Here is a 26,445-nt window from a genome sequence, read left to right on the forward strand (position 1 = left end):
ACTGGCATACTTATATCTTTTCAGACAAAAAGAAAAAATCTGATTTCTAGCAGAAGTAAGAAACATTTTACATGACTTCGTAAGAGTGGTCTTGGAGATAGAGTTTCCTCCTATACTGGCATGCAATATCCAGTGAAGAATAATAAGCTTAAGCAGTAATTAACTTTAGGTTCCTTTTTACCTGTATTTACAGAAAAGACTGGGTCAGTATTACCTATCTTTTTTCAGGAGAATACTTCTTCCTAGTAAAACTACCGGTATTAACTATGAATTTGCTAAAGCCTGCATGCCCTTCTCTTCCTTGACAAGGGAAATCAATATAGGGATTTAAAACCAATATTACAAGATCATGTCTGAGTCTGAGAGTTAGTGATAGTTAAAAGACAATGGACATACAGTAAGCTAAAACTTATAAAAAGCATGCTTTTGAGTTGGCAAGTTTTTTTTATATTCCAAAATGATTGTTAATAATACACCTTAGGAGCAGTTTGAATTTATGATTTAATTCTGTTTGAAATGCAGTTTTATTTATTAAAATTGTGTCATACATACATTCATACTAGAATTACAGAAATACTATTGAAATGAGAAAGTGATCAAAATAAAAGTGCCCTAAAAGTGCATAAAACGTTATTCTATATTTTAATTTGGAACATATCCAGACATATTCAAATATCAACCTCTCTCTATATAATTCTTATGAAAAAATACTATGTTATGAATTAAAACACAGCATTATCACTTTCCTATTCTTATGAACTCCATGTGTTTGAGAATCTCATGTATCATTACCATTAACATGCATTTGCCTGATAGCTTTCTTAAATTAGGGCTCTGGGTTTTTTAAAACCTGGACCTGATTTTGTAGAAGTACTAACACTCACAAATTCCACAGAAGTTCATAAGAGCTGTAAGCATTCTGCAACTTTGAAATGGATCAGATCTATAATCTTTAATTGTTACAGCCAGACAACTCTTAGAATGTCAAAGAAAAAAGGAACACATCAAAGAAGGCAAAACTCTGTCAAAAAACAAATTCATCTCAGAAGTATTTAAAGTATTGTACACTCATTAGATTATCATTTCTAAGCTTTCAACCTTTTTGATATTTTTTTACAACACACACGTCAATAATTTACTGTTGGAATAGACTTACAGTTGGCATTGGTATAGTAATGATTTTTAGGTGTTACCGATTAATAATCTATACGCATTCTACACACTCAGGCCTGAATCAGGGGCACCTACTGCCATTTTCCTACAGAATTTGAGCATCTGATTTGAGAACACTTACTCAGGAGAATCTGGGCAACTGAGATGTCCTTGGAACTGAACATCATGGGAAAATAACATTATTCTCTAGGTCTCCAAATCAATGTGCGAACCCATAAAAATCATAACTTTAGAATCCAGAAAAATGTAAACTTCAGTCTGGCTTTTTTTTTTTTTTTTTTTTTTTTTCAAGTGTGCTTTGAGACAGCATGACTCTTGTCCAGTTTAGAATATGTTTTTTTATATATTTCACATTATAATATACCTGGTTTATCTCTTGTTAGCTATTAGGAGAAGACCTAAGAATGTAGTTAGAAACTACTTCTGGTGAAGCGCCCTAAGCTCTAGATAATATTTTTTTTCTCCCAAGTCTTCCTTCAAGAATTTGTACACAGCAATCACCTGTAAAAAGAAGGCTGAAACATAACCCAAAATTATAGTTTAGACTGTGGAAGCTTGAGATTCAAATCAAGCTAAGGAGTATTCCAAATGCATTTTCTCCACAGCCTTAGAAGTCCCTTGTACCTAAGTTCCCCACCACAGGTGCATGTGCTCTTAAGAGAAAGTGAGTATACAAAAGAAGAAAGATGATTACACAATAACTACACTCAGAGCAATCTTTCAAATTTCCATTTTCATTTTTAGATTTTATGCCCAGAAAACACAAAACTGCTCCAAAACCAAGTTAGCAATGGAGTTCTTTGCCAAATTTTATGCAAAGAGTTGCTGAAGAACCTGATTCAATGCAATTTGTTCGAATTTATTTATTTATTTTTTTGATGATGGGAAGATGGAAGTTCTAGCTTTAATATGATAAGCATTTATTGAAACAGAACTGTGTGACGTCTGCACTGTACTGAAACATGTATGGCTAAATTTTGAGTTTAGAGGGTTATTTAATTCACTTCAAACTTGCTTCATACGGAGCACAATACAAATAAAGATACAGACTAAGAAAACTAATATCTACAGTGTGGAAGAAGGGCTTGAAATTTATTCAGCATTCTAAGTTTTCCACTCTTAATATAAAAAATCTGTGACCAGAGTTAATTTTCTCAATATGTATTCTGGAAATGGTTCTCCTAATAAGGGAATTAAGTAGCTAAGCTGGTATAAAAATCATGTCAATGCTATTAAGACACTGACATTTTCCTTATCTGTCAGTATTCTGGTACAGATTAGCATTCAGCAATATATACTCTGAGAGTGTGTGTGTGAGTTTGTGTGCAAGTATATCAAACCTACAAAAAGATTAGTCTGAATAAAAGTAAAATATATATGTATTTCCCTACTTCCCAAGGATTTTTATATTTCATGCCTTCCATGAAGTTATAATAAGCACTAATAAAAAAATCTAAAAATACTAAACCTAAAATCTAACATTTTGTTTCATTTTCTCCACACTCAAAGTCAGCAAAAAGGACACTACTTCTCTTACAATCTGTATAATACCTGCAGAAGAGAAAGAAAGAACAACATAAGTGATAACAAGGCAAAAAAAACCGAAGAATTTGTTAAGAGATCAGAAAATAATTAAAAGATCAAGTAACCAAACTTATGCTGGAATGTAGGAGAAATGAGAATTTCTTCTCTCACAGAAAGTTTTGCACTTTTGTTAGAAGTCTACTTTCTCAGAAGTTACTAAATTCATTTAAGTATTAAAGAGCAATCACTACATGCCTATAATACTGCTTATTTTTTTTCCTTTTTTTTTTTTTCCCAAAATGAATGGTATTTCGAGTGGCCTTTAGCCTGTTCACACTTACTCAGTGTATATGTTACCAATATTTCTAGGATTTCCAGATAGTTGATAGTACCATGTGGCAGTAACTAATGCAAAGTTAAAATTATATTTAATTATTATAAAATTTTATTATCACTTAAAATTATAATATTCCCAGATCATTGATGAGGCCAGACTCTTCTCGGTCGTGTGTGGCAACAGGACAAGGGGAAATGGCCACAAACTGATACAGAGCAAGTTGCGCACAGATGTGCATAAGAACTTCATGGTAAGGTTGACGAAGCACTGGCTGGCACAGGCTGCACAGAGAGGTGGTGGAGTCTCCTTCTCTGGAGACATTCAAGACCCACCTGGACGCCTACCTGTGCAACCTGGGCTAGGGAGCTGCTCTGGCAGGGGGTTGGACTCAGTGATCTCTGGAGGTCCCTTCCAACCCCTACAATTCAGTGATTCTGCGATTGTTCATCTATGAGCCAGACTTTTCAGATAGTGAAACACATTTCTACCTTAAAAATATATAAATCTGTTTGTGAAACAGAAAGACTGGTTAGTTTTACTTTTTCATTTGAGTAGCTTTGAATGAAGCAATTTGCATGTCGGGGGCCAGAATGAATGAAAATACAGAGGAATTTTTATAGCAGCATTTGAGTGCACAGATGAATAAAAGATGAAACAGATATTAAAAAAAAAAAAAAAAAAAACCACATCAAGTTATGGCCTGTAAAATTTCCCAAAGCTTTTGCAATTGTTCTCTTTTTACCAGATATTTCAGATTCTTCTCAATAAAAAATAAAGTCTACTATGTTACTCTTCCTCCTGTGAATATTCTGCTCTCTAAATTCTTCATCTGCTACCGCAATTACCTCCTTTTCACCATGCAACTGTTCTTGACCTCAACCTCACAGTTGTTCATCCTTCCTGGAATTCAGGTATTTACCATTCTTAGTAATGAATAAAATACCTTTAGACCATAGCTGTTTTGGGGGGGATTTTTTTTTTTTTTTGGCTGCCCTTCTTCTCCCTATTTTTTTTCTACTTTTTATCTCCTACATTATGAACTATTTCAGTGATTCACATCCCTAATAAAACTTCACCGATTTAATTTATTCTGTGTCAATAGTTAACATATTTCAGCCTCTCCCATCTGTGTTATCTTTCTGAACTCTTATTATTAGATTACACAAAAGCTGAATCCTTCCACTGATTTTCCTAAACCACTGAAATTGTACCAATTTCAGCTTCTGAATTCAAGGAAAACGAAATTTTATACTTCACAAATCTTCTATTTCACTGATTGTTCTGTAGCACCATGACTGTTTGTCAGTAGTGATCAGTATTAATACTTAACAGGTTATTCTTGACTTGTTTGAACCTAATCTTGAAACAAATTCAGGACTTACTTTATATTCAATAATATACTTTTAAGATACTTTATTGAAGGCTAGTTTTATTTATATTGCAAGATTTCCAATTAATTCTTCATTCGGTATTATTAATTTATTTAAAAATTATTATTTTACTATTTATTTTATTATTATTAAATCAGATTATTTAATATCTTTCAGTACAGTTCTCTGATAATACAGATATACTGCAAACTACAAAATTTTACTGTATACAAAATTGGTTACATCTTTTGCTCTGTCTGTGCAGTTCGTATTTCCCTTCAAATGTTTTCATATGCTTCACTTTTCTGGCTTCGACTTTAAGATAGCATTAATCTCTGCTCCTTCCAATCTGTCCCACTTGCACAGTTTTAAGGGCAGTCATCACTTTGTCCACTCCATCGTTTATGTTAAACACCATTTCTCATTTGTCTTCAATAATTTCATTCCTAACAATATCAGTTTCATTTCATGCCTTTCCTTAAGACCTGTAACACCTTTCTGATCTATAAGCCTAGAGAAATATGCAGTCTGAGGTGTCTACCATAAATGCTCACATATGAAATTACTGATTTTAATTTTTTTCTAATTTATGACTGCTCTGAACCGACTCAGGCAGTGACTCTTGTGAAAAGACTTGAAGATCTAATTGGGAAAAAGATTGAGATTAAATAGTTGAAGACAGTAATGATAACAATAATAATATAAGAATAGCTTACTTGGGTCAATCTAAAGATAGTCATAAGGGGAGAAATTAAAAATAAAATAGTGCAGTGTTAAAAAGGTACAACAAATAAAATATTAAAGAATTACAATAAAAGGGTATGTCCAGTGTTTTCACGCATAGCTATGTATGAGAAAAGGTAAAGAAGGTGGAATCCAATTAAGCCTTACTACCTACACTTACATTTTTATCATTCTCAAAATCTGCCTAGTACAGACTCCATCTCCTGTACTTCTCATATTCAAAGGGAATTATTAAAACCCCTAAGGAAGGATGCTCCCTATGAAAAATGCAAATGAAGGTCATATTGCTCAAGAGAAAATGAATAATTGTATAACTTTTTTGAATAGATATTCTGAGAGACATCATTCTATAAATTCCCAGTTCTTAAGATTAGCATATGTAATCAAGAAGCAGTCAAGAACATGAACACAAGTGGTTACTCATTAATGAAGCAGCATTTCCACGTGTGAAAAAATTATCACTTTGTATTGAAGCCAAGTAAGATAAATATCTTTCTTTACATTCAATAAACCAACCTAAATGAATTAAGATATCAGATCTTCCATAGGAATTCTTTAAGAAGAAAGAAAAAATACACAACATATCATAAGACTGCCGGAGGTTGAAACTACTATGAGACTGCTATGCATAAAAAAGGAAAGAATTCTCTGCCATGAATAAATAAATAATGAACCATTAATCATGAACAATACGAAGTTATTAAAGCTGACTTACTCCACGTTATCTCATAACTTTTATAAACAATAATTCAAGTGTGTAATGTTGTACCACTGCTTGGCAATGTATATTTTTAAACTTTCTTAATTATGTTTATCCTTGATAACAAATATTTTCTTCAGAGAGTTTTCTGAAAAATACATGAACTTATTTTTAAGAACTTACATTTATCAACATTTGTGATATTCACAAGTATCAAACACGACTGGTACTTATCAATGCAGAATAACATTGAAAATAAAACTTAATTAAATTTTTGTATTAATGTGAATATGCATTTCAATTATGAACACTTATAAATTGGCCATCTACCCTATTTATTATGCATACATACAGTTTTCAGTTTAAAGCTTTATTCCATGTGGGTGAAACTAATTCTTGTGTACATTCTGATGCTGAATGGAAGTACCTCTTGGCATTTGATGAAGGTACCATGACAACAATTCATAGTTTTGTCAGTGCAGTAATGCATAACAGTAGAACAACCTTACATTCTCAAATGCATACAAAAAATCTACACAGATTAAGTCCAAGGCTGCTGTTTAATTTACTTTTTAGTAAAACCCAGAGGTACCATGGAAGATCAGGTCTGCCATTATGTCAAACATTGTATAAACAAGACTTGATTTAATACTTATTGAATTGAATGGAAAAAAAAATCTAAGATAGACTATACATCTAAAGAGAGACAAATCCCAAGTGGGTAAAATTCTTATATATTTATCTTCATCTTAAAAATAACTATAAATACAAGGGATTTAAAATGAAAAAAATAAATAAATACAGAGATCAAATACCAGTTCTTCTTAATAAGTTATATTTAATTGGTTGATACATCATGGAAGAAAATAAACAATTTGAAATTCTACTCCTTTATGGATCTATTAAAAAATGGAATTTCATTTGTAAAAAAAGACAGGTAGAGGGAAAAAAAAAGTAAAACAGACAAACAAACAAAAACAAACAAACAAACAAAACTCCCTTGATTTGCTGGAAAGTTGCCCAAGGTTAATTCTTAACTCATGTGGCTCAAAGAGCTTACCAGTTTTACAGAGTTCTTTGCTAAGTGGATTGAAATTTTCAGCTTATAAACACATGAAAAGTGCAATAACTTAAACACGGTATATATAATTTTTGTTAAATAACACACATTCAAGAGTATTTGGCCCTACAGGAATTTGAACTTGATTCTACTGACTTCAAATCAGTTATTGTTATAATGGCATATTTTTCTTTTTATGCAAGGAGGTTTAAATGATTCACCTCACTGAATGAAGAAAAAGATTCCGTTCCAACAGTGATTTTTATTTTGATTTTTAATTAAATTATTTTTAAGACAAATTATTTGTAAGAAAAACAAACAACCACTCCAGTTCTACTGCTGAACATAATTTCATTGTCCCTAAGCTTGACTGACAATATTTCATTCATATAGTAGGTGCTTAAATTAGTTTCTTTCCTTCTAAATTTCTAAGCTAAATTTTTCACCAATCTCTCCACCTCACAGACTCGATATAACTGTTGATAGTATGTATATGTTGTATATATCTGATATAACAGCCATAACTAATAAACCTGAAAGTATAATTTGTTTTGCCTGCTGTTCAATTTTGCTTACTTGCAGCCACTTACCTAAGCACCTGAAATAAGCACAAGGTCCAAAAAAGAGTGAAAGCCCGTGAAGCCCCATTAGGTGAGTAAACTTATACTTTATATTAAAGAACTTTAATATATAAAATTTACTACAGAGTAAGGGAACAGATAGTCATAGATTTCACAGTTTTGTAAACTAAACAAAATGATTATATTAACATACATGAGAATTCTTACAAATAATACATAAAAACAAAGCAAAACAAAATACAAAGCAAAAAGAAACAATTAAAAAAGATTTACCCAGTTAAAGCAGGTAGGATTTAGTAACGCTCACTGTTATGAAGAATGAAAAGCATTTCATTAGAAAGTTTGAATGTAAAAAGACAATACCTGATACTGGAGAACATGTTTTGTAAGAAAGATTCTATTACAGTTTCCATTCTTCATACATGATATATCAATTGTAAAACAAAAGAATCTGAGTAGAAAGGTTTTTAAAAAATCTAAAACAACTGAAGAAATATAAAAAAAAGCATTTATAGAAATTCCCTTAATGTAACCATAAAAGTGAGCAAATACTCTTTTGCTGCAACAAAATTTTTCTGCTTCTCTTATCTGAAAAGGTGAATACAGTACATTAGAAGCAGTACATTAGAGATACTGATATGGATACTTGAATAAGGTACATGAATTAAGAATGAGAATACAAAAAATAAAGATACAATAATAAAGAAATAAACTCCTCTGTCACTTATAACGCAGTTCTTGAAATTTCCTTTCAAATCTTTGAACTTCTCCACAGTCTGCTTCAGCGAATGTATCAAGGTATACCTTGATATAAAGCTAAAGCAATGTCTGAATAGCATCATCCTCCTCAAGGCAGCCAGGTCTCCAAACAGAGTTTCCTTCATGATTCTAGTTAGAGGAGGAGGGAAACAGGAGAAAAGAATACAATGAGGTAGAAAAATAGTCACTAAACCCAGTAATTTTCAATGATACTTTAGAAGTCTTCATTTTACTTACCTTCTCCCAAATTCTAATCATATTCTTCAGTTTTCACCTGACTAGTCCTGAATAATTACATTTCATAATGCTCAGGGTGCTTATCAGTACTGTCTCATTGTGTAACTGGATTAATTATGCAACAAAAACTGGGAATTCATCTCTATTGTTTCTATAATGAACAAACGCATCATTGATAGGAAGTCGTAGAAACATATAATGCTCTCATACGGGGAAATAAAACAAATTTCAAAGTAAGGAATTACCATGACACATGTGAAGCATGGATGTTTAGTAATACAGTGAAATAGTAGCAACTATTTCTAAAGAAATATTTATATATAAATACTGAGTAGTTATAAGGATACATAAATAAATTACTAAAATTTATTCCAAGTACTTTTTAATAAATATTTCCATTTGAAATAAATGAAATATCTTTGAAAAAGAACGTTGCATACAGTGCACACAACTCACACATTATATTGACAGCCTATGCAATGTTTTAGCATATGCAGACCAGAGTACAAGCAGAGTCTGACAAAACCTAAGAAGGCAGACCTGGCTAAGAGTCAGGAGTCACGCTTATTAAATTGAACTCTCAGGGGTATCATGCAATCAGAGGTCACAATCGAGGCAACAGAAGCAATGTCACGATATCAGAGAAAGGGCCAATTCAGACCTGCTCCCTGACAGGCAGTGAGGTCAGGGCTTGCGGCGAATAACTGTATTAAAAGGGAATATTCTCTGCACACTTTTAGAACTGTCATCTGAACAAACAAAGCCAGGTCATTGGTAGGTTAAATCAGAACTTTATGCCTTAGTAGCACATAGCTTCTTTTCTTTTTATACTCTCTACTAATTTCTCAATTACAAAATCTACATCATCAGACACTAAAGCAAATTCTCAGTAAATTTAACTTTCAAATTTTTAAAAATTAAACTCTATTTTTGACAAAGAGATCTCTGTTTTCTTCATAATTTGAAAAATTACTGAGCTTGCTTCATATGAAAAAATAAAAAGCATGAAAGCGCTTTAGGGAAATGACTTTCCACATTTTAGTAAGCTTGATACTCAATTTGCTCTTAGAAACCGTTTATAGAACTTAAGGTAAATCAAATTCCCCTTCTTTAATGATAGCTGTGAAATACACATTTGAACTACTTATAAGCCTTCCTATAATTCCCTGAAAAATTTAACATACATACTGCCTATTTTTATAGATTACATGAAACCTCTAATCTATAGGTATAGGAATTTGCTATTAGAGTTAGCCTTGAATGGCATAATTTTTTTAATACCTGGATTTCAATTTTAAAGTAATTTTAATGTTTTGCTTGACAAATGTTGCATATTACCAAAATAAATTATCCATATGATTCACAACATCCTTAGCTATAAAAAAAAAAAAAAAAAAAGGAAAAGATTAAGATATGTGTCAATATTAAATGCATTGTCATATGAAAAATAGCCTTCTTGGAATGCTGCAGATCTCTGACCTTACAAGTACAACCAGTTCTCCTTAGTACTCCTACAGAATAAGAATTTCCACATAAGGAAACTGGAAAGTTATATTGGCAAATTAATGAAATACTCTGGAATAAAAGCCTTTCTGAGTATGCTTCTGAAAAGTTTGCAGAGACATTGCTATTAAACATCACACTGTGCAACTGAAACAAAATTTGTAATAAGTATACATTACATTCTTTGTTCATAGCTCTACACAAAATGGAAGTACTTTTGTAAGATGAACATTTGTGTGATCCAACAGTTGTGATATTTCTGTGGACAAAGAGCATACATTTCTTGTGGCCTATGTTACACCTAAAATATTTACTCCAGAAAATGCTTAGGATGCACCTGAAAATGCACTTTTAAGGACATCTTCATAAACATTTTTTTTTCAGCATAAATAGAAGAATATCTTTGCATTTTAATATTTTTGGGTAAAAAGCAAAACAAACAAACCATTTTAATATTGATCATGGTCTCCAGACATCCAAACAAATGGAAATAAATTCAATAATTGTTTTCAACTTGGCTTACTAAATCCAAGTGCTTTAACATTTTATTGTAGAGGAATTTAGCCAAATTTACCCTCCCTTACCCCCTCCAACCAAATCCACTTGGATTTAACTTGTTTCTAAAATTATCTGTCTTTTGCACTCTAAGACCTGGGTCACAACCTTACTTAGGGACAGGAAATAGTTATCAGGTCATTGAATGGTCAAATGAAAAAGGATTTGAAATGCTTCAGTACTCAGGGGTCTTTTCATCCAAAATGATTGCCTTATGTAGAATAAAATGTTGTGGTTCTGAATATGGAGTCATTTTATTTATGAAATATTGGCTGAGTAAATAGCTATACTAGGTAGCTTTTGCCCATGCAGTTCAAGGAAAACAGAAAAAACTTTGCAAAAACTCAGAAGATAAAAATAAAACTACCTAAACTACTGAGCTACCTTATTCAACAATGACATAAACTAGTTATCAACCTGTGATGACATTTTGAGTGAGATCTCATTCCTTCTGAACTCATCACTGGGCAGTCATTAGCAAAGTAGCAGCAGTACTTTTTCTTCCCCCTTAACATGAAGTTCCTTCTATGTTAAAGGTTGGTAAACTACTTCAGTGGGAAAGCAAAGGTAAAAGAGCTTATGTGTTGAATAAAACCCTAAATTTCATAAGTTTGTTGAAACAAATAAACTGTGTAGACAATACATAGCACCAAAAATTGCAAGTCTGCAAAACTGTAGAGACTGGAAGGCAGAGATAACACACAAGCAGGTGAAATATGCAGTCAAAATCAGAAACCCATGACATTAGAACAGTGGAACCATGAAGATATACACAAGATAAACACAGTGAGAGTTTACAATATTAAGTATCTATAACCAAAACTTTCTACTCAAGAACTTCAGGCAAAGAAAAGCTAAAATCTCATTATCTCTCTCTTTTTCTCTCTTTTTTTTTTTTTTAATTTCATTGAAAGTTAGAAGTAAAAATAATAGTAAAATAATCATGTTTATATAAGTATTAAGATGCTGAAGTTTACTGCATGAATGCACATAAATTACATTTTAGGTATTCATTTTTAAACTACTCTATAATTTCAGGATTGCTTCATTCCATGAATAGTGAAAAAAACTTACATTATTATTGATGGACAGGAGGCTGGAAAATTAGGCCCAGATTTTATTTTTTAGTTTTGTTTTATAATAAGAAACTGGACCACTAAAACTATGTAACTGAAGCTTGAGTGCATGCACTGTAAGGCCCCTGCAGTCTTTTACAACTTTTCAGCGTACCGCTGTTGTGAACTAGGTTTGCACTCTGCCAGCAGAGCAGCTCTGACCCATGGAGAGCACTCCTTCAGATCAACACTGCCTCAGGCTTTACTGCTTTCTCCAAGAAGTCTTACATTTCAGGCATCAAGTTGAATTTCTTCTGGAGATGATTAACCCAAACCCATGACAGATTTTTTCCAAGATATCCAACTCCTTATGTTTATTTTATCCTGGCTCTTTTTGGATGTACTGGACACAAGTAACCTACTCATTTTACATGTTAAAGGGCTGGTGGAGAGCCATTAATTCCTTAAAATGAGAAAATATTTCAATGTGAGAGTTCTGCTGTGTGAGCTCACACTAAATAATAAGAAACAAAGCCATAGAATTCTGATTTTAAAAGATAGATTCTCTTCCACACTATTTGTTTCTGTAATGCATTTTCATCACATTTCATCACAGACCTTAGATTCATTAGAAATGTATTTTCTCTCAATTTTGTCAGTGCCACATGGTTTAGGAACTGCTTCCCTAATCTGGCATACAAGTTTAAAGCCCAGGTGATATATAATACATGCATATTACTGTAAACATGGCAATTCATACAGTAAAACTGCAGGAAGACCAGATTTAGAAGTGGATGTTTACAAACAATATAAAAACAATATACAATATATACAGCAATACAATATACAATGTAACTACAATATAAAATTTACAAACAGATTCCTGGGATCTTACGCTATTTTTTTCCCCAATAAAAATAGCTGATTTATAAAAGATGAAAACAGCCAAAAAAAACCTATTAGCTACAGTTCACTGTATTTTTAATTGCCCTTAAATAACAAGAAACTGAAACTTACTTACTTTACTTAACATTTCTTACTAGCTTAACTTACTTAAGTATACTTAAAGTTTAATATTAGCATTCTACTCTCAGCACTTTCTCTTAACTCTCATGCAGATATTTAAAGCCACCATTTATCTGAATCAGCGCAAATTCTATTTAATTACATATACTTTTTTCTTCAATGCTGTTAATATAAAATATCTAATAAATTTTGTTTGTCATTACGTTGAAATATTTTAATAAGCCCAGATAGTTAACTCAAAGTCTGTCTTGCAATTACCACTTTCCAATCTCAAAGTCTATTTTCCAATTAGCATGAGCAGTAACAAACAATAACAGTGCTCTGCTACATAATTTTTCACTTGTAATGACAATGAGCATCATAATTGTGAAGTATAAGAAAGATAAAAACTAGAACATATTAAATGGATTTCTGATATTTAGCTTTCAATTGCATTACATAATCACAAGACCATTTTATGTCTTATTCTTGTTCGAGTATGAGAAGTGTTATTTCTACTTGCAATTTGAAGGGAAATAGATAAATATATCCATAATAAAAAACTACCTGTCAAAGTTAAGTATCAAAATCATATTGGTGAAATATGCTTTAATATTATACCTGTTTTTTACTTTTACTGATTAGCCACCAATGAGCGTAAAATGAAAGAAAATATAGTACTACCCAATTGGAAGTACAAGTTTCCAAGATACAGTATCCTGACAACATATTCCAATGCCTTTTTAATATAAGTAAACTTCTTGGCAAAGGTCATCGTATACATTCCAGGGCGAAGCCAAGTTATATTCTTTCTACTTATTTGAACTGCATGGTACATATGTCACTGATGGATATGTGATTAAAAATAAATATAAGTGTTAACAAATTACTTAATCTACTAAATTAATAAGATAGTATATGAAATTCTGAGAAACACAGCAATCATATGAGTGAATTTTATCCAAAGAATAAAGACTTAGATAACTTGACTGGACTCCCACATGATCTGCATTCTTCCAACTTGCCCTACAGACTGGAATCCAGGTTCTCATTCATCTGAACTGAACAGAAACTATTTGGATAATCCAACAAAATTGTTAAGGAATTCAGATTAAAGTATACTCCAGAAGTCGTATACAGTTTCCAAAGACAGTTGCAAAGCAATGTGCTAGGCAAGGGGCCTCCTTCTTTAGTTTTGTACTACTTCTCAAGGATTAAAAGTCACGCTGTTCCTTGGTAAAAGTAGACGTCCTTCCTTTGTACAAACGGAATTATATACCCTGTAATTATTGACCCACAGCTGGTAGAGATGCTCTGTTACACATTCACTCAAGACAAACTGGAACTGCCCAAGAAAAGAGGAGTCAAAAACACATTCTTCCTTCAATTCTTGATCTACTTTGCCCAGAATAATTTAGGCTACTTACACTACATTAATGACTGAAACAGCCTTCAGATAAAAAGAGAAGCAGTAATAAAACTTTGTAAAAACATACTTTGCCACAAAATAAGAAATGATGAAATTTTTTGTGTTCTTTATAAGCATGTTTTATCAACTAGCTAGTGCTAACTCAACAACTCATTTGAAAGCATAACTCAAAGACAACAGAAGAAGCAGTGTAACACACACAATTCCAGGAAATGTCCACCCAAACAAAAGAAATGAGGCTTTCCAGATAACAAGTCAGAGTTTTTGATCAAACCACAATTTCTTAAGAGAAGTAGTAGAGCACACTAGCATATTCTGTAGCATACTTTATACCTAAAAGCTTATGTCCCAATACATGGCCACAGTCCAAAAATATTATTTATTCAAATTAAAGTTTTAACAAGCATTAAAATAATTTGAAAGAAACTAAAACAGCTTGACAGAAAACATTTGTATTATAACATGCAAACCAATACTACAAATGATCCTAAAGTGTAATTGTTCATCATTTACTTTCTTTACAGAACAATTGGGAAAGCATAGAAAGACTATACTATTTAACTCATATCAATTTATAGTCACAAGTATGTGCATAAATGTGTGTGCATGCACACATGTTTATATGTGCATACACATACCTATACATATATCAGACATGCATTTAATTGCATTCCCATGACTTGTGCTTTCATATGTTGCTTATATTTTAAAATGTTACACTCATGTTAGTAGGACTAATATTTCGTTATGTGTTAATGAAGCACGTAATACAGAGGAATTTGACTACCTTGTGTGTTATCACGGTACAAATGTGAAACCATGGTTCTCTGAACAAAAGGTGATCACTCAATATAAAGTACGACGTCACTCAACTTTTAAAAGATGTATTTTCATATTTATTCCCTCGACTTCATTATTTTCCTACAATGTATAGATAAAATTACAAATGCATTAATTGTTTAATGGGATCAATGAATTCCATAAATTTTAAAAATTCGATATCAACATTTATTTTCTCTATCACTTCCTCCTGTTTGGAAACTACATGATTTTCATAAAAATCATTCCTTTTATAACATTTTAAACAAACAAGTCCTGTAGAGCCTGGCTATAGCTTTCATCTATTGTGACTATTTTTTCAGAAATGAACATAAAATTTGAAGAGAGATAAGCAAGGCACTAAAAACTAGAACTCTGCATATATAGATTTAAAATAAAAATTTAATATACATAAATTATCAACATACTATCCACAAACTTTTAAAATGCTTGTTTAAAATCTTTCATGAGTTGATACTATACCCTAGGTTTAATAATCTGTAATTTGACTTGGAAGATGGAAATTTATAATTTCTATTGCTCATTTTCAAGATTTAAAAGGAAAGTTATTAATCTCATTCAATGCCAAGAAAGTTGAACACCATATCGACACTATGTCCTCACAGTGTTTAGATACTGCTTTGCAGGTGGTATAACACAATACTGTAGCTTGCAGGAAAAGGCAAATTATGGTAGAATATCATCTTTATCTCAGAAGTGATTCATTCTAATAAGATAAGGGGAGAATGATATTATTTAATTGCAATGTTTTTTTTTGATGGATTTGTATTCAGGCAAAAATCTTGGTTTTCATTTACTACATTTCCACTGTCTAGTAATTCTATACCATTCAATAATCTCTGAAACAATAAGCAGTGGAAAATCATATCTGTACAAATAAAACAATGTTTTTATTTACAGATGACATTTCAATTACTTACTTACTCAAGATAAACTGTATGTAAAAATAAATACGAACCTACTGTTAATTAAGGCACAAAGATGCTTTATGTGAGACAGATATTTAGCTAATTTATTTCCACCTTTTATTTTATAGCTCTTATTTTCAATTTTTTTTTCTATTTGTATTGTTAAACGTGAACTAAAGACACAATGAGGACGAAAGACATTCATCCTACACTTTAACTAGATTACCTCCTAAATATTCATTACCATGATGTTTTCCAGTTTGAAAATCTAAAACTTTTCTAATTGTTTCACTTCCGAGGGCATCTCCTTTCAAAAGTAGTGACTGTTATTTAACAGATAACATATGTGTACTTACTACTGATGCTAAAGTTTCTTCCCTTATTTACCAGCAATGTATAGAACATAATTTTTTACTTTTCTTTGAGAAATATTTACTAATTTATGCAGGAGACTGACTGGACTTCAAACTCTCTGCCAGAATACTACTACCAGTCTGTGAAGGTAAAAGGGACTAAATAGTTAAATCCAGGAATTTTATTTCCACCATTAAATGTATTGGTATGAGATATTCTATATTCTCTCTTGATTTAGAACATGGTGTCCACAAGTTTTACGGATAAATAATGAAATAATTCCAACTTCTTGTTACAGAAATAATTCACACTGCAGAATAGACCCCCCAAAATTTCTTCCAGGGAAAAGAAAAAGAAATGCTCAAAAAGTGAGAGAAGTGAAATAGGAAACAAGTTTTTCTGTGTGTGAGAGTAGAAATGACTGGTGACATAACTCTGAAATGATCATGTAGGTGCTTTGATTTGAAGTAGATAACATGTAAGATGTTATTCAAATTCTAACTTTAGAAGCTCTGAATTCTATCTGTTAGTTAATACTCTTTACTGCACTCTAGATTCAGATTAAAAACCTACTGTTTTCTGACCATGCCATCTGTAGTAGCAATGCCTCAGGTAAAAGGACAATTTCATATGCTTGACAAGCAGAACAGCACTGTATGTCTTCTTGAAGACTGCCAGATAACATGTAAGCATCTAATATGGAATTGATGAAAAAAAAAAAAAAATGAACTGTCCAAAGGAGTGCAATCATCCTAAAAATGAAAGTCAAAGTTCACCATTGCCAGTACAGCACTTACCTTTTGATATCTAATCTGCTACCGTGCCTTTTATCTGTGTATTTAAAAAGTAATTCCTATAATATTTAGTATACAGATATATTGTCTTTACACAATGAAGATGTCTACAGGCAGGAACAGATAAACCAGTGACATGAAAGCTAGGCTAAAGATTTGATCCCAGCCTGGGATCAAGTTCTCTCTTCGGTATGGCTTTGAACAGTCATGCTACTAGTTGAAGGCACATGAAAACAGTTTGCATGTCTATACTCAGTATATGAGAACTTCAGCAAATGGTGGCACATAAACACACACCAGTGGAACAGATACAAGACAGCCTGATCTAGTAGGTTGCCTGCCCATGGCAGAGAAGTTGAAGCAGATAATCTCTAGGCACCTGTCTAACCTTATCCATTCTGTGATTCTCTGACTTATTCTATGAAATGGTAAATCAGGCATCATACACACAGACTCCATGGATTTTATGCAAATTCATCCTTGAATGCAAAAACAGAGATGCAGACACATTTTTCCTCTTCAGAATTTCCCAAGAATTGTTTCCAGCTAAATCTGAGTGTGGACTCATGAATGTGAGGCAAATTAGACCTTCCATAAAGATTAGATTCATTGATGGGATTAATTTCAGATATACTCAGCTCAGTTGTACATCTGTCTCAGGTTTAACTTCTTTCACTAATCAGTGCATGCAAATGTCATGGTTACCTTCTTTTTCTTCTACCTCGTGGAAATGGGAATGAATTAGGTATTGTATGGTTATGTCATAAAAAGGTAAAAGTGCAGAGGTGATTTGGGTCTTTTCTGAATACAGACTTGAGTAGCAAAAGGAATGAAAACAGTAAAAAAAACAAAATAAAAAAGCCTCCAGAGGTGCTCATATTCTCAACAGAGAATATTTAATATTTTCAACTGTATTGAAACAAAGGAGACTTTTAACAATAATCTCAACAGTTGATGAACTAAATTAGTATTTATGAATTTTTGGAAATCAAATCATTTTTGCTTGTTGAACCAAACATATTTGCACACTGAAGTTACTTTTCTTGTCTTCTGTCAAATGTTGGATTTTTAGAGAATATTTGTGACAGTAACTACTACAACAGTGATAACAAAAATGTTATCAGTAATCAGGAATTAATGCTTAGCTTGGGAAAAATGACTACAAAATGAAAAAGTTGAAGTGATATTTCATTTACAAAATTAGATATTTTACACCTCTGTGGCATTCTTTTGTATTCTTGAAAGTAAACAAGTAATAATAATAAATACAAAGGGTGATAGTTCATTATGAATTAATATCTAGGAGCACACTCCTTCAAATGAATTGAAATTGAAATTCTTCACTTCTGTAACTTGAAACACTGAGGAATAGATAAGAACCTTAAACTCCTGCCTTCTTCAATTTCTTCATATTGTTTTATATTTCAAGTGGGCTTGTTTAAAAGACATTAGGGGACATATATGCTTATGTCTTATGCATACAGACAAAGTGAAATTCTTCTTCATACCTTCAAAGTAACCATCATTTACAGCCTGTATCTTTGGTGGTTTCACATGGAGATGTTTATTTTCATTGTTTTTGAACAACGCCAGGCGCACAGCTGGGTCTAGACGACAAGAACAAGTTAAAATCAAAGGTCAGTCTTGGCTCACTCATTCCTTCAAGCAGTTTTTCACCTTTTAGACACTTAATAATTGAAAAGACCTTTAAATGCTGGTTTTATATTCACAAAAGGTTACACTTTCTAAAAAAAAGCACCATAAGTACTTGTGTAACCAAGAATCAAGCTCACTATTCTTCAAGATTTTAACACCATCAATCACTGCTTAGCTAGCTTTACTCAAAATTTAAAACCAATTCTAAAGCACAAATTTACACAAAATATTTTCAAAATCTGTTTTTAAAGAAACTCAATCAGAAATATTAGCAGAAAAAAGTACTATTTCTAAAAGCTTTGATTCATAAGTATTCAGTGGTCTAAATCAAGTTATTTACGTTTAGAAGATGTAAACAGGGGGCAGCTTATTACTTTATTTTTTGAGGCTAAACATGCAGACAATAAGCTAGCCCTCTTCATGTCCAATTCTTACTGAATTAAAGATGACATCAGAAGTCTATAGGCACATACATAAACCACAGTAGAAAATCTTGACTAGTTTCAAATTTTTCAATTAGAAAACTCTGCAAGGAAGCAAAGATGAGTACAGTTCTGTACTTAAATGTACATAAACACGTTCAATCATAGAAGTGTTAAGAATTAAATAGTAGAAACCGAACTAATGCAAAATAACACATATCAGGGAAGGTTACTTCCTTGAAAGAAGGAAGAATTGTTTACTTGACATCAGAACAAAGAAGGAGTTTAAAGGAAGCAGTGGGTTAGCAGGAACGTGAAAATTATATATTCAGGACAGAATAAATTAGTCAGGTTCAACAATTGAAAAAAGTAAAAAAAGGTAAGGGAAGAAAAGCAGATACATAATGAAAAGAAAAAGCATGTAAAGTACTGTAGTTATAACACTGACCATGAAGACATGAGAGACAGAAAGTCAAAGGGAAAATCAAATAAAATGTTTCAAACAGTTAAGAGATCATAGCACAAGCAGACAAATACACTCCATAATAACTAAGAAACAATAGTGAAGAAGTGGTTAGTCTAAAGAAGTGATGGCAAAAAAATTAATAACAAAGAGGGAACAGTTTAGCAATTGAATTAAGCAAGAAATTAGACATGGTATGGAAGGGATCTTAATTTTCACAACCAATTCAAAAATAGCAAAAGTAAATATGTGAGAGTATGCCAGAAGACAGCAGGAAAATAAAGGAGATGGAAAGACTGAAAGAGTATTCAGATAGAATACATTTACAAAAGTAATTATGTTTGATGCTTCATTTTGAGCCTGTTATTTGGATGAACTTGTAGAAGATCATCCATATTTATTGTGAGAGGTTACAAGAGCCATAGACATATATAGATAGATATGGCACAAACCATAGTACTGCAGCCAAGTTAAAAGCCTTGTTGTTATTGTCCTTTCCCTATTTATGAAAAAAAGTATCCGGTGCTCTGTTAAGGCAGAGAAATTAAGGCAATTTATTACAGAATTTTTCAGCAACATAGAAAGATGATTTTAAACAGATCTTTGTATTTGCAGTAGACATTTCATTACAAAGTAACGTAACATAAAGAGATCCTAAGAATGCTGCTTTCTTCCTCAGAGAATCATTCCCTTGACTCAAAATAACAAAGATGCCGACTCTCTGCAGCTTTACCTTGTAAGTCTCCCCAAGAATTCTAATGGGTTATAGACATTTTAAGTGATAATGCATTGACAAAACATGTAAAAAAACAGTCCACCCTGCAGCAATTTTTGTTTAACTGCATGTTCTGATGGTGCTAACTTCTCACAAAGCAGCCAAGCAGACTAACTAGAGCATTGTGGATAATATGGATCAAAGTAATTTTATCCATGTCTACTTCCCAAGGCCGAATCAGTGACACCTTACACTTTTTTTTAATCTCCAATTGTCTAGGAGAAAGGTTCTCAACTTGTGTGATATTTATAGTTTCCAAATTAATTCAGAGAATTCCAGATATGAAGTCATTTTACCCCACCTTTACTAACTACATCAGGTAGACTCAGTGAAATGACTGCAAAAGTACAGTAAATGAGGTTAAGTTCTATGAATTTTAAGGTGAGAATATTAAAAATCATTTATAACTGCATTACTAGCTTTGTAGATTTTGCATAAAAGGACTAATTACATCTATTTTGACATTCATCCCAAATAAAAATTAAATTTGTAATAAGTTTGAGCTCTTTAGAGTAGCTAATGTTTGGGACAATAGAGCAAAGGAAGATTTTAAAAATATAACATATTATTATTTTAATATATTTTTTTCAAAGTTCTGTCCGAACTTTTAAATAACAGAAGTTATAAAAATATTGTAACTGAAGTATAAATTAATATTGTGTTGTCTATACATGTAATATAGATGATCATGTGAGTACTACATATGGGTTAAAGAGTACAAAATGCTTTTTTTTTTTTTTTTAAACACTTGGAAGACTGTATTGATAAGAAACAGAGTTGAAAAAATGGCTTCTAATTTACAAAGCTAGTTGCAATAAAATCAAAGACAGTGTCTTTCTTCAACAGACAACCAAATACAAAGTGTCAAAATTGATTAAAATATGTTAAGACAGAATATAATGGAGGCTTTCCAAACTATTTTCAAGCAACAAAGCAATTTCAGCCATATCATTCTGTTTTCCTATGATGGTCTCATGAAGTTGCCCCAGTACATTTTTAAAATGTCATTTTCCTTAATCTAGCCTACTATACAATTCTGAAAAATCCAACCAAAAAGTACAAAATTAAACTCTACTAAGGATGTTGAAGTGAAGTCATGTGAAGTTGTTAGTACTATTCCAGTTTGTTTTTTTTTCAAATATTTACTTGTGTGCAAAGACATTAGCAATACGTGAACTGAGAAGAGATGGAAATTGTTTTACTAGGGGATTTCTATCAGAAGATTTATCTCCAAGTCTTTGTAAAATAATCTTTAGGGATTTAACTCAGTGCCAGACTGCTGAATTTGGACCTACCTGGATCACCTCATCCATTGCCTACAGCTCTTTTGTTATTAAAAATGAGCCTTTTTCTTTATTTAGTCCCAAATGTAGGCAATATTACAAAGATTAGTTTATAATACCAGTGCTTTTCAGGCTGTGAGAGAGATGGGGAAATGAACTGTATGTATGCTTTGATGACAAGCAATCAAATGTTTCAGATTTCACACAGAGAACTGTTAAAGAGTACAATAGTTCAAAATCATATAAACATCTTCCTGGATTCTCACATACTCATCTAAATGTGGCTTATTAGACAATGATCTGTGCTGGCAATCTAGAAGCCAAGGACATAATGTAATACACATTGCCTGGCAGATTCCAAATATAGAAGATAAGTTGGACAAAACCAAGAAATATTACAGAAACAGTATGGAAAGAATAGTTACTGCTTGATCTGGCAAATTTAGTAAATGTCATGATATGTGAAACTGAAAAAAATTCACAGCTTTTCATAAAACACAGGAAAACATTAACATGTATCCGTACCAGTTTTAAAGAGTTGATAAATCAAAGTAGTATTGTGACAGCTGAGCATCTATGAGAAAATTCAATTTGTAAATTCATTTGTAAGAAAATACATATTTTGTTCCATAATTGAACTGCAATTAGAACCACGGGATTCTCATCCATGGTTGGAGTTCCCAGATTATACTGCTATATGGAATACCCAGTAACAACACCAATAGTTTTTGGTTTTGTTTTTCTGCTACTATAAAAATATGGATTAATGGCCATTTACGTAATGTATTATAAGAAATAATGAAGTCCTCCAGGTTTTTATTTTGACTGTTGTTAATTCAACAGATCATGTTGTACAGTGAGATCATCTGTTTTGGAGTTCTGGGTTTTATGTTTTTGTGGTTGTTGGTCTTTGTTAATGTGTTTGTTTGTTTTGTTTAACTCAAAGTTAAAATTATTTGCTGACTCCTATGAAATGTCTTAATCATTTCTCTTTACTTCTGGGAGTGAAGGTCCACTCCAGATGCTTTTTGCTTTTCTTAATACTCTTATGGTAGCAAGAATTACCATCTCATGCTGTCAGTCACTGGTAAGTGTTTTCCTTTGGAGAGGAAAAGGATAAACAAGAAGTATTACAGCAGTGTAGTAAAGACAAGCTGAAAGCCAGATAAGGCTTCTAGATATCTTAGAAGAAAAAAGCACCTTCAGAGGCTAATATAAAATCCATATAACCAAAGAAATTCAAAGTTAAGCAAGAAATTCCATACTGCTGTACTAATGCATCTTCAGGAAACTAGAATTGTTATGAGACATTTTTTAAGCACGAGATACAGTAATGCCTGCTCTATTTAGATTTTTAATTACAATTTCTAAATAATTTTATGCATCTGTGATAAACAGAAATATTTCCAACATTGTATCAGTTATACTTGACTGCAAAATTTCTGCTTTTTTGCCCAAGCTTTTTGCATTATATTACTGTAGAGTAAAAAAAGTTGAAGTAGACATGTCTGAGATTTAGTATGGTTAAAATACAGACCACAGCTTTATTTAACTACACAAGCAAGCACACACAACTGTGGTGGATTAGGTTATAACAGTCCTTAAGTCCATTAGCTGGTGGGATAGGACTACTGTAGTATAGTCAATGCTGGAATCATTCCCTATCATTAGCCTAGGCTACTTTAACCTCTTAATTAAACCTTGTAATACAACCTGCAGGATTCAGTGCATTTGCTAGCATCTTCCTTATTTATTCATTATTGTAAAGGTGCATGGTCAGAAATATGAGGGAAAATATTCTTGAGTTACTTTTACATCACTACAGTTTGTACAGTTATTCTAGTCAGTTATTCTTAGCCAGTTACTCTAGGTTTTGTGCATAGAAAATGGAATACTGTAAATGCTTTAAAAATGAGATTCAAGTAGCCTGTTTTTAAATTGTTTTAGAAGGAAATTAATATTTAGTGTAGCCATTTGTTAGCAAAATGGAAAGCAGATGACTAGTTCAGATGTGAACTTCTACAATTAACAAAATGAGTTCAATTGTATCTGTAACTTCTTCATTAAGAGAAGATGGAAAATTACCATGACAAAGGGATAAATACCCACACCTAAGGATGTCAGAAGTTGTTCATGGCGGCCCAATTAAAGTTCCAAACAGCAGATGTCTGTTGCTATTAAAGAGGAGTTTTAAAACTTGTAAGATGGGGCTTATTTAATATAGATCAATATAGATCATTAATGTTGGAAAAGACCTCTAAGATCATCTAGTCCAACCTTTTAACACGTTCCATTTGTGAATTTCAGTCAAAGGAATCTGATGGCATTTGGAAGCAGACAACGTATTCTGACAGGCCATGTGCTCCTACAAAACCTAACAGTACCTCAAAATCAGTTACAACTAATAAGATCATTTCCACAGTAGAGTCAAACTCTCTTAAAAAAATGTTTAGGATGATCCTGAAATCTTAGCATAGAGCCGTAGATTTATTTGTTACTAGTTGGTAATTCATCAGTATCTAGAACCTTTAGATGCTGTTGCTTCGCTTTTTGTACAAACTTAAAAGTTTGCTTTTAAGTCAAACACGTAGTAGTAAATGGATAATGGAAGTAGTATGGAAATTTTCTTTTTCACCCTATAATCCAAACTTTTAAGTGGTTACTGCCTACTTATTTTCTAGAGGGCAAGAAATCTATATTGATGACAAAATTATTACACTGAAGAAGCAGTTATAACATTGAAGGACTGGAACTTAACAGAAATAATATTTATGAAATGAAATCTTGCAAGATTTAGTATTAACAATAAGCATGAAGCTCATTTCAGAGTACATGAAGCTGATAAAATGTCGATTTCTATGGTGGATAGCAAGGAGGACACAAACCAGCAATGTGCCCTTGCAACCCAGAAAGCTAACTGTATCCTGGGCTACGTCAAAAGAAGTGAGGTCAGCAGGTCAAGCAAGGTGATCCTGCCCCTCTACGCTGCACTAGTGAGACCTCACCTGGAGTACTGCACCCAGATGGGGAGTCAGTACAGAAGAGATGTGGTCCTGTTAGAACGGGTTGAGAGGAGGGCCACAGAAATGATCCCAGGGATAGAACACCTTCTCTATGAGGGCAGGCTAAGAGAGCTGGGGCTGTTCAGCCTGGAGGAGAGAGAGCTCCAAGAAGACCTGACAGTAGCCTTTTGGTATTTGAAGGGGAGGCTTTAAGAAAGACGGGGACAGACTCTTTAGCAGGGTCTGTTGTGACAGGACAAGGGGAAATGGTTTCAAACTAAAAGAGGAGAGATTTAGCTTGGTCATAATTAAGTTTTTTATGATAAGGGTAGTCAAGTACTGGAATAGGTTGCTCATATAGGTAGTGGGTAACCCATCCATGGAGACATCTAAGGTCAGGTTGAAAGGGGCTCTGAGCAACCTGGTCTAGCTGTAGCTGTTCTTGTTTGCTGCAGGGGGAGTTAGATGATCTTTAAAGGACACTTCCAACTCAAAGTAGTCTATGACTCTACAATTAAAACATAAGGCAATGCTGATATCTACTTATTCACATGCAATTGCATCTGCTTCCAAGTATTAGAAAGAAGTATTTTACTGAATTCCTGCTTCAGTACAGCTAAACTCACAATAACAGTTTAAGATTGTGAACTCTCTCTCAATCTCCTTCTCTCTCTTAATCCCTGAAGCATTCTAGCATGAGTTGTACCACCCTGAGATCCAATATAGATAATAGCAGACTAGTGGATCTAGTTAGAATTTCCTGATCTAGAGATGGCTAGCCTAAGCATAAGATAAACCTACTCTAATTTGAATGCTGACAAATCCCTCAGTTCAACTGGACTCTAAATGAGACAATGACTTTCTCAGTGTTCTCAGTGCTTCAGAGGAGGTAGTTGATGTGAAGATTCTTCTCACATGGGATTATCTCATCAGGATCATTTAAGGCAATAGTTGAGTATTATCAAGAGTTTAAGATAAAAACACTTCTTTTAACTGATAATGTACTATTTGGTCCTCAATGATCAAACAAGCACTAACACTTCATTAGATCTCTGTATGAGAATGAATAGTTGGCTTGATAAATGTACTGAAAGAGGCTTGAGTGTGCAACATTTTCAGTAGAAACACTTTTATTAACTCTATCTGTATGCTGAACATTTTCACTTCCAAGAGCGTAATGTCTATAAGTATGTTCATCACCTAATGCCAAAGAGATTCACGAAGTTATACAAGAGAAAAAAAATAACCACAGCTTCTGAAGTTGAAAAAGAAAATGAACACTTAAAAATCAAACACAATAAAATTACACTTTCCAAAAGCCATTTAACATGATTACTAAGAATTAGGCCCTGATATAAGTCAGGCTACTACATATTTCAACATTTCTTGTACTTGTGTTATTTTATAAACATTATTCCTAATGCAGTCAATCAATATCTATATTAGCATATTATAAGTTATAAGGTTTTTTGACATAAACATCTGAGAGGAATCAAAAGACAATTGTAAAAAAGTTGCATAAGCTCTATTTCCTCATTTCAGTAAAATGAAATAAATGTTTCTTTTAATATGTATCAGACTGGCATCTTCATAAATAGTTCTTGCACAACCAACAAGCTTGTTACAGAAATATGAATAATGCTACACAAATTTTATTCTAAGGGCAACATTTTAATCAGAGGAAATAAAACCAAAATTAACCTGAGTAAGCAGGTAATTTTAACTTGATTGTACCAAATGAAAAATATAAGAACTACAAATTGCAGAACTAGAAAAGAGATACATGAGAGAAAACACACACAGTCAGTTTAAAACAGCTGTAAAATACTCATTTCTAATGGAATTTTTTTAAGAAACTGAGTAATTTATCCCTGAAAGAAAATGATGTCTTTATGGACATTTAAAGTGTGACTTGT

At 32.5% G+C, this 26,445-nt stretch overlaps 1 protein-coding gene across 1 annotated transcript in view; it reads right to left on the reverse strand.

Annotated features, from left to right (window-relative positions):
• The window catches only part of LRRIQ1 (leucine rich repeats and IQ motif containing 1), a 100,770-nt gene that overhangs the window by 19,632 nt on the left and 54,693 nt on the right, over window positions 1–26,445 (reverse strand). The window contains exon 22 of the mRNA XM_065743217.1: window positions 18,437–18,535. Coding sequence (XP_065599289.1) covers window positions 18,437–18,535 — 99 coding nt within the window. The remainder of the gene's footprint in view (window positions 1–18,436; window positions 18,536–26,445) is intronic.

The sequence above is a fragment of the Cyrtonyx montezumae genome, unplaced genomic scaffold (assembly GCF_038088225.1).
Source record: "Cyrtonyx montezumae isolate F1298 unplaced genomic scaffold, pur_monq_1.0 scaffold_3, whole genome shotgun sequence".
Classification (NCBI taxonomy): Eukaryota; Metazoa; Chordata; class Aves; order Galliformes; family Odontophoridae; genus Cyrtonyx; species Cyrtonyx montezumae.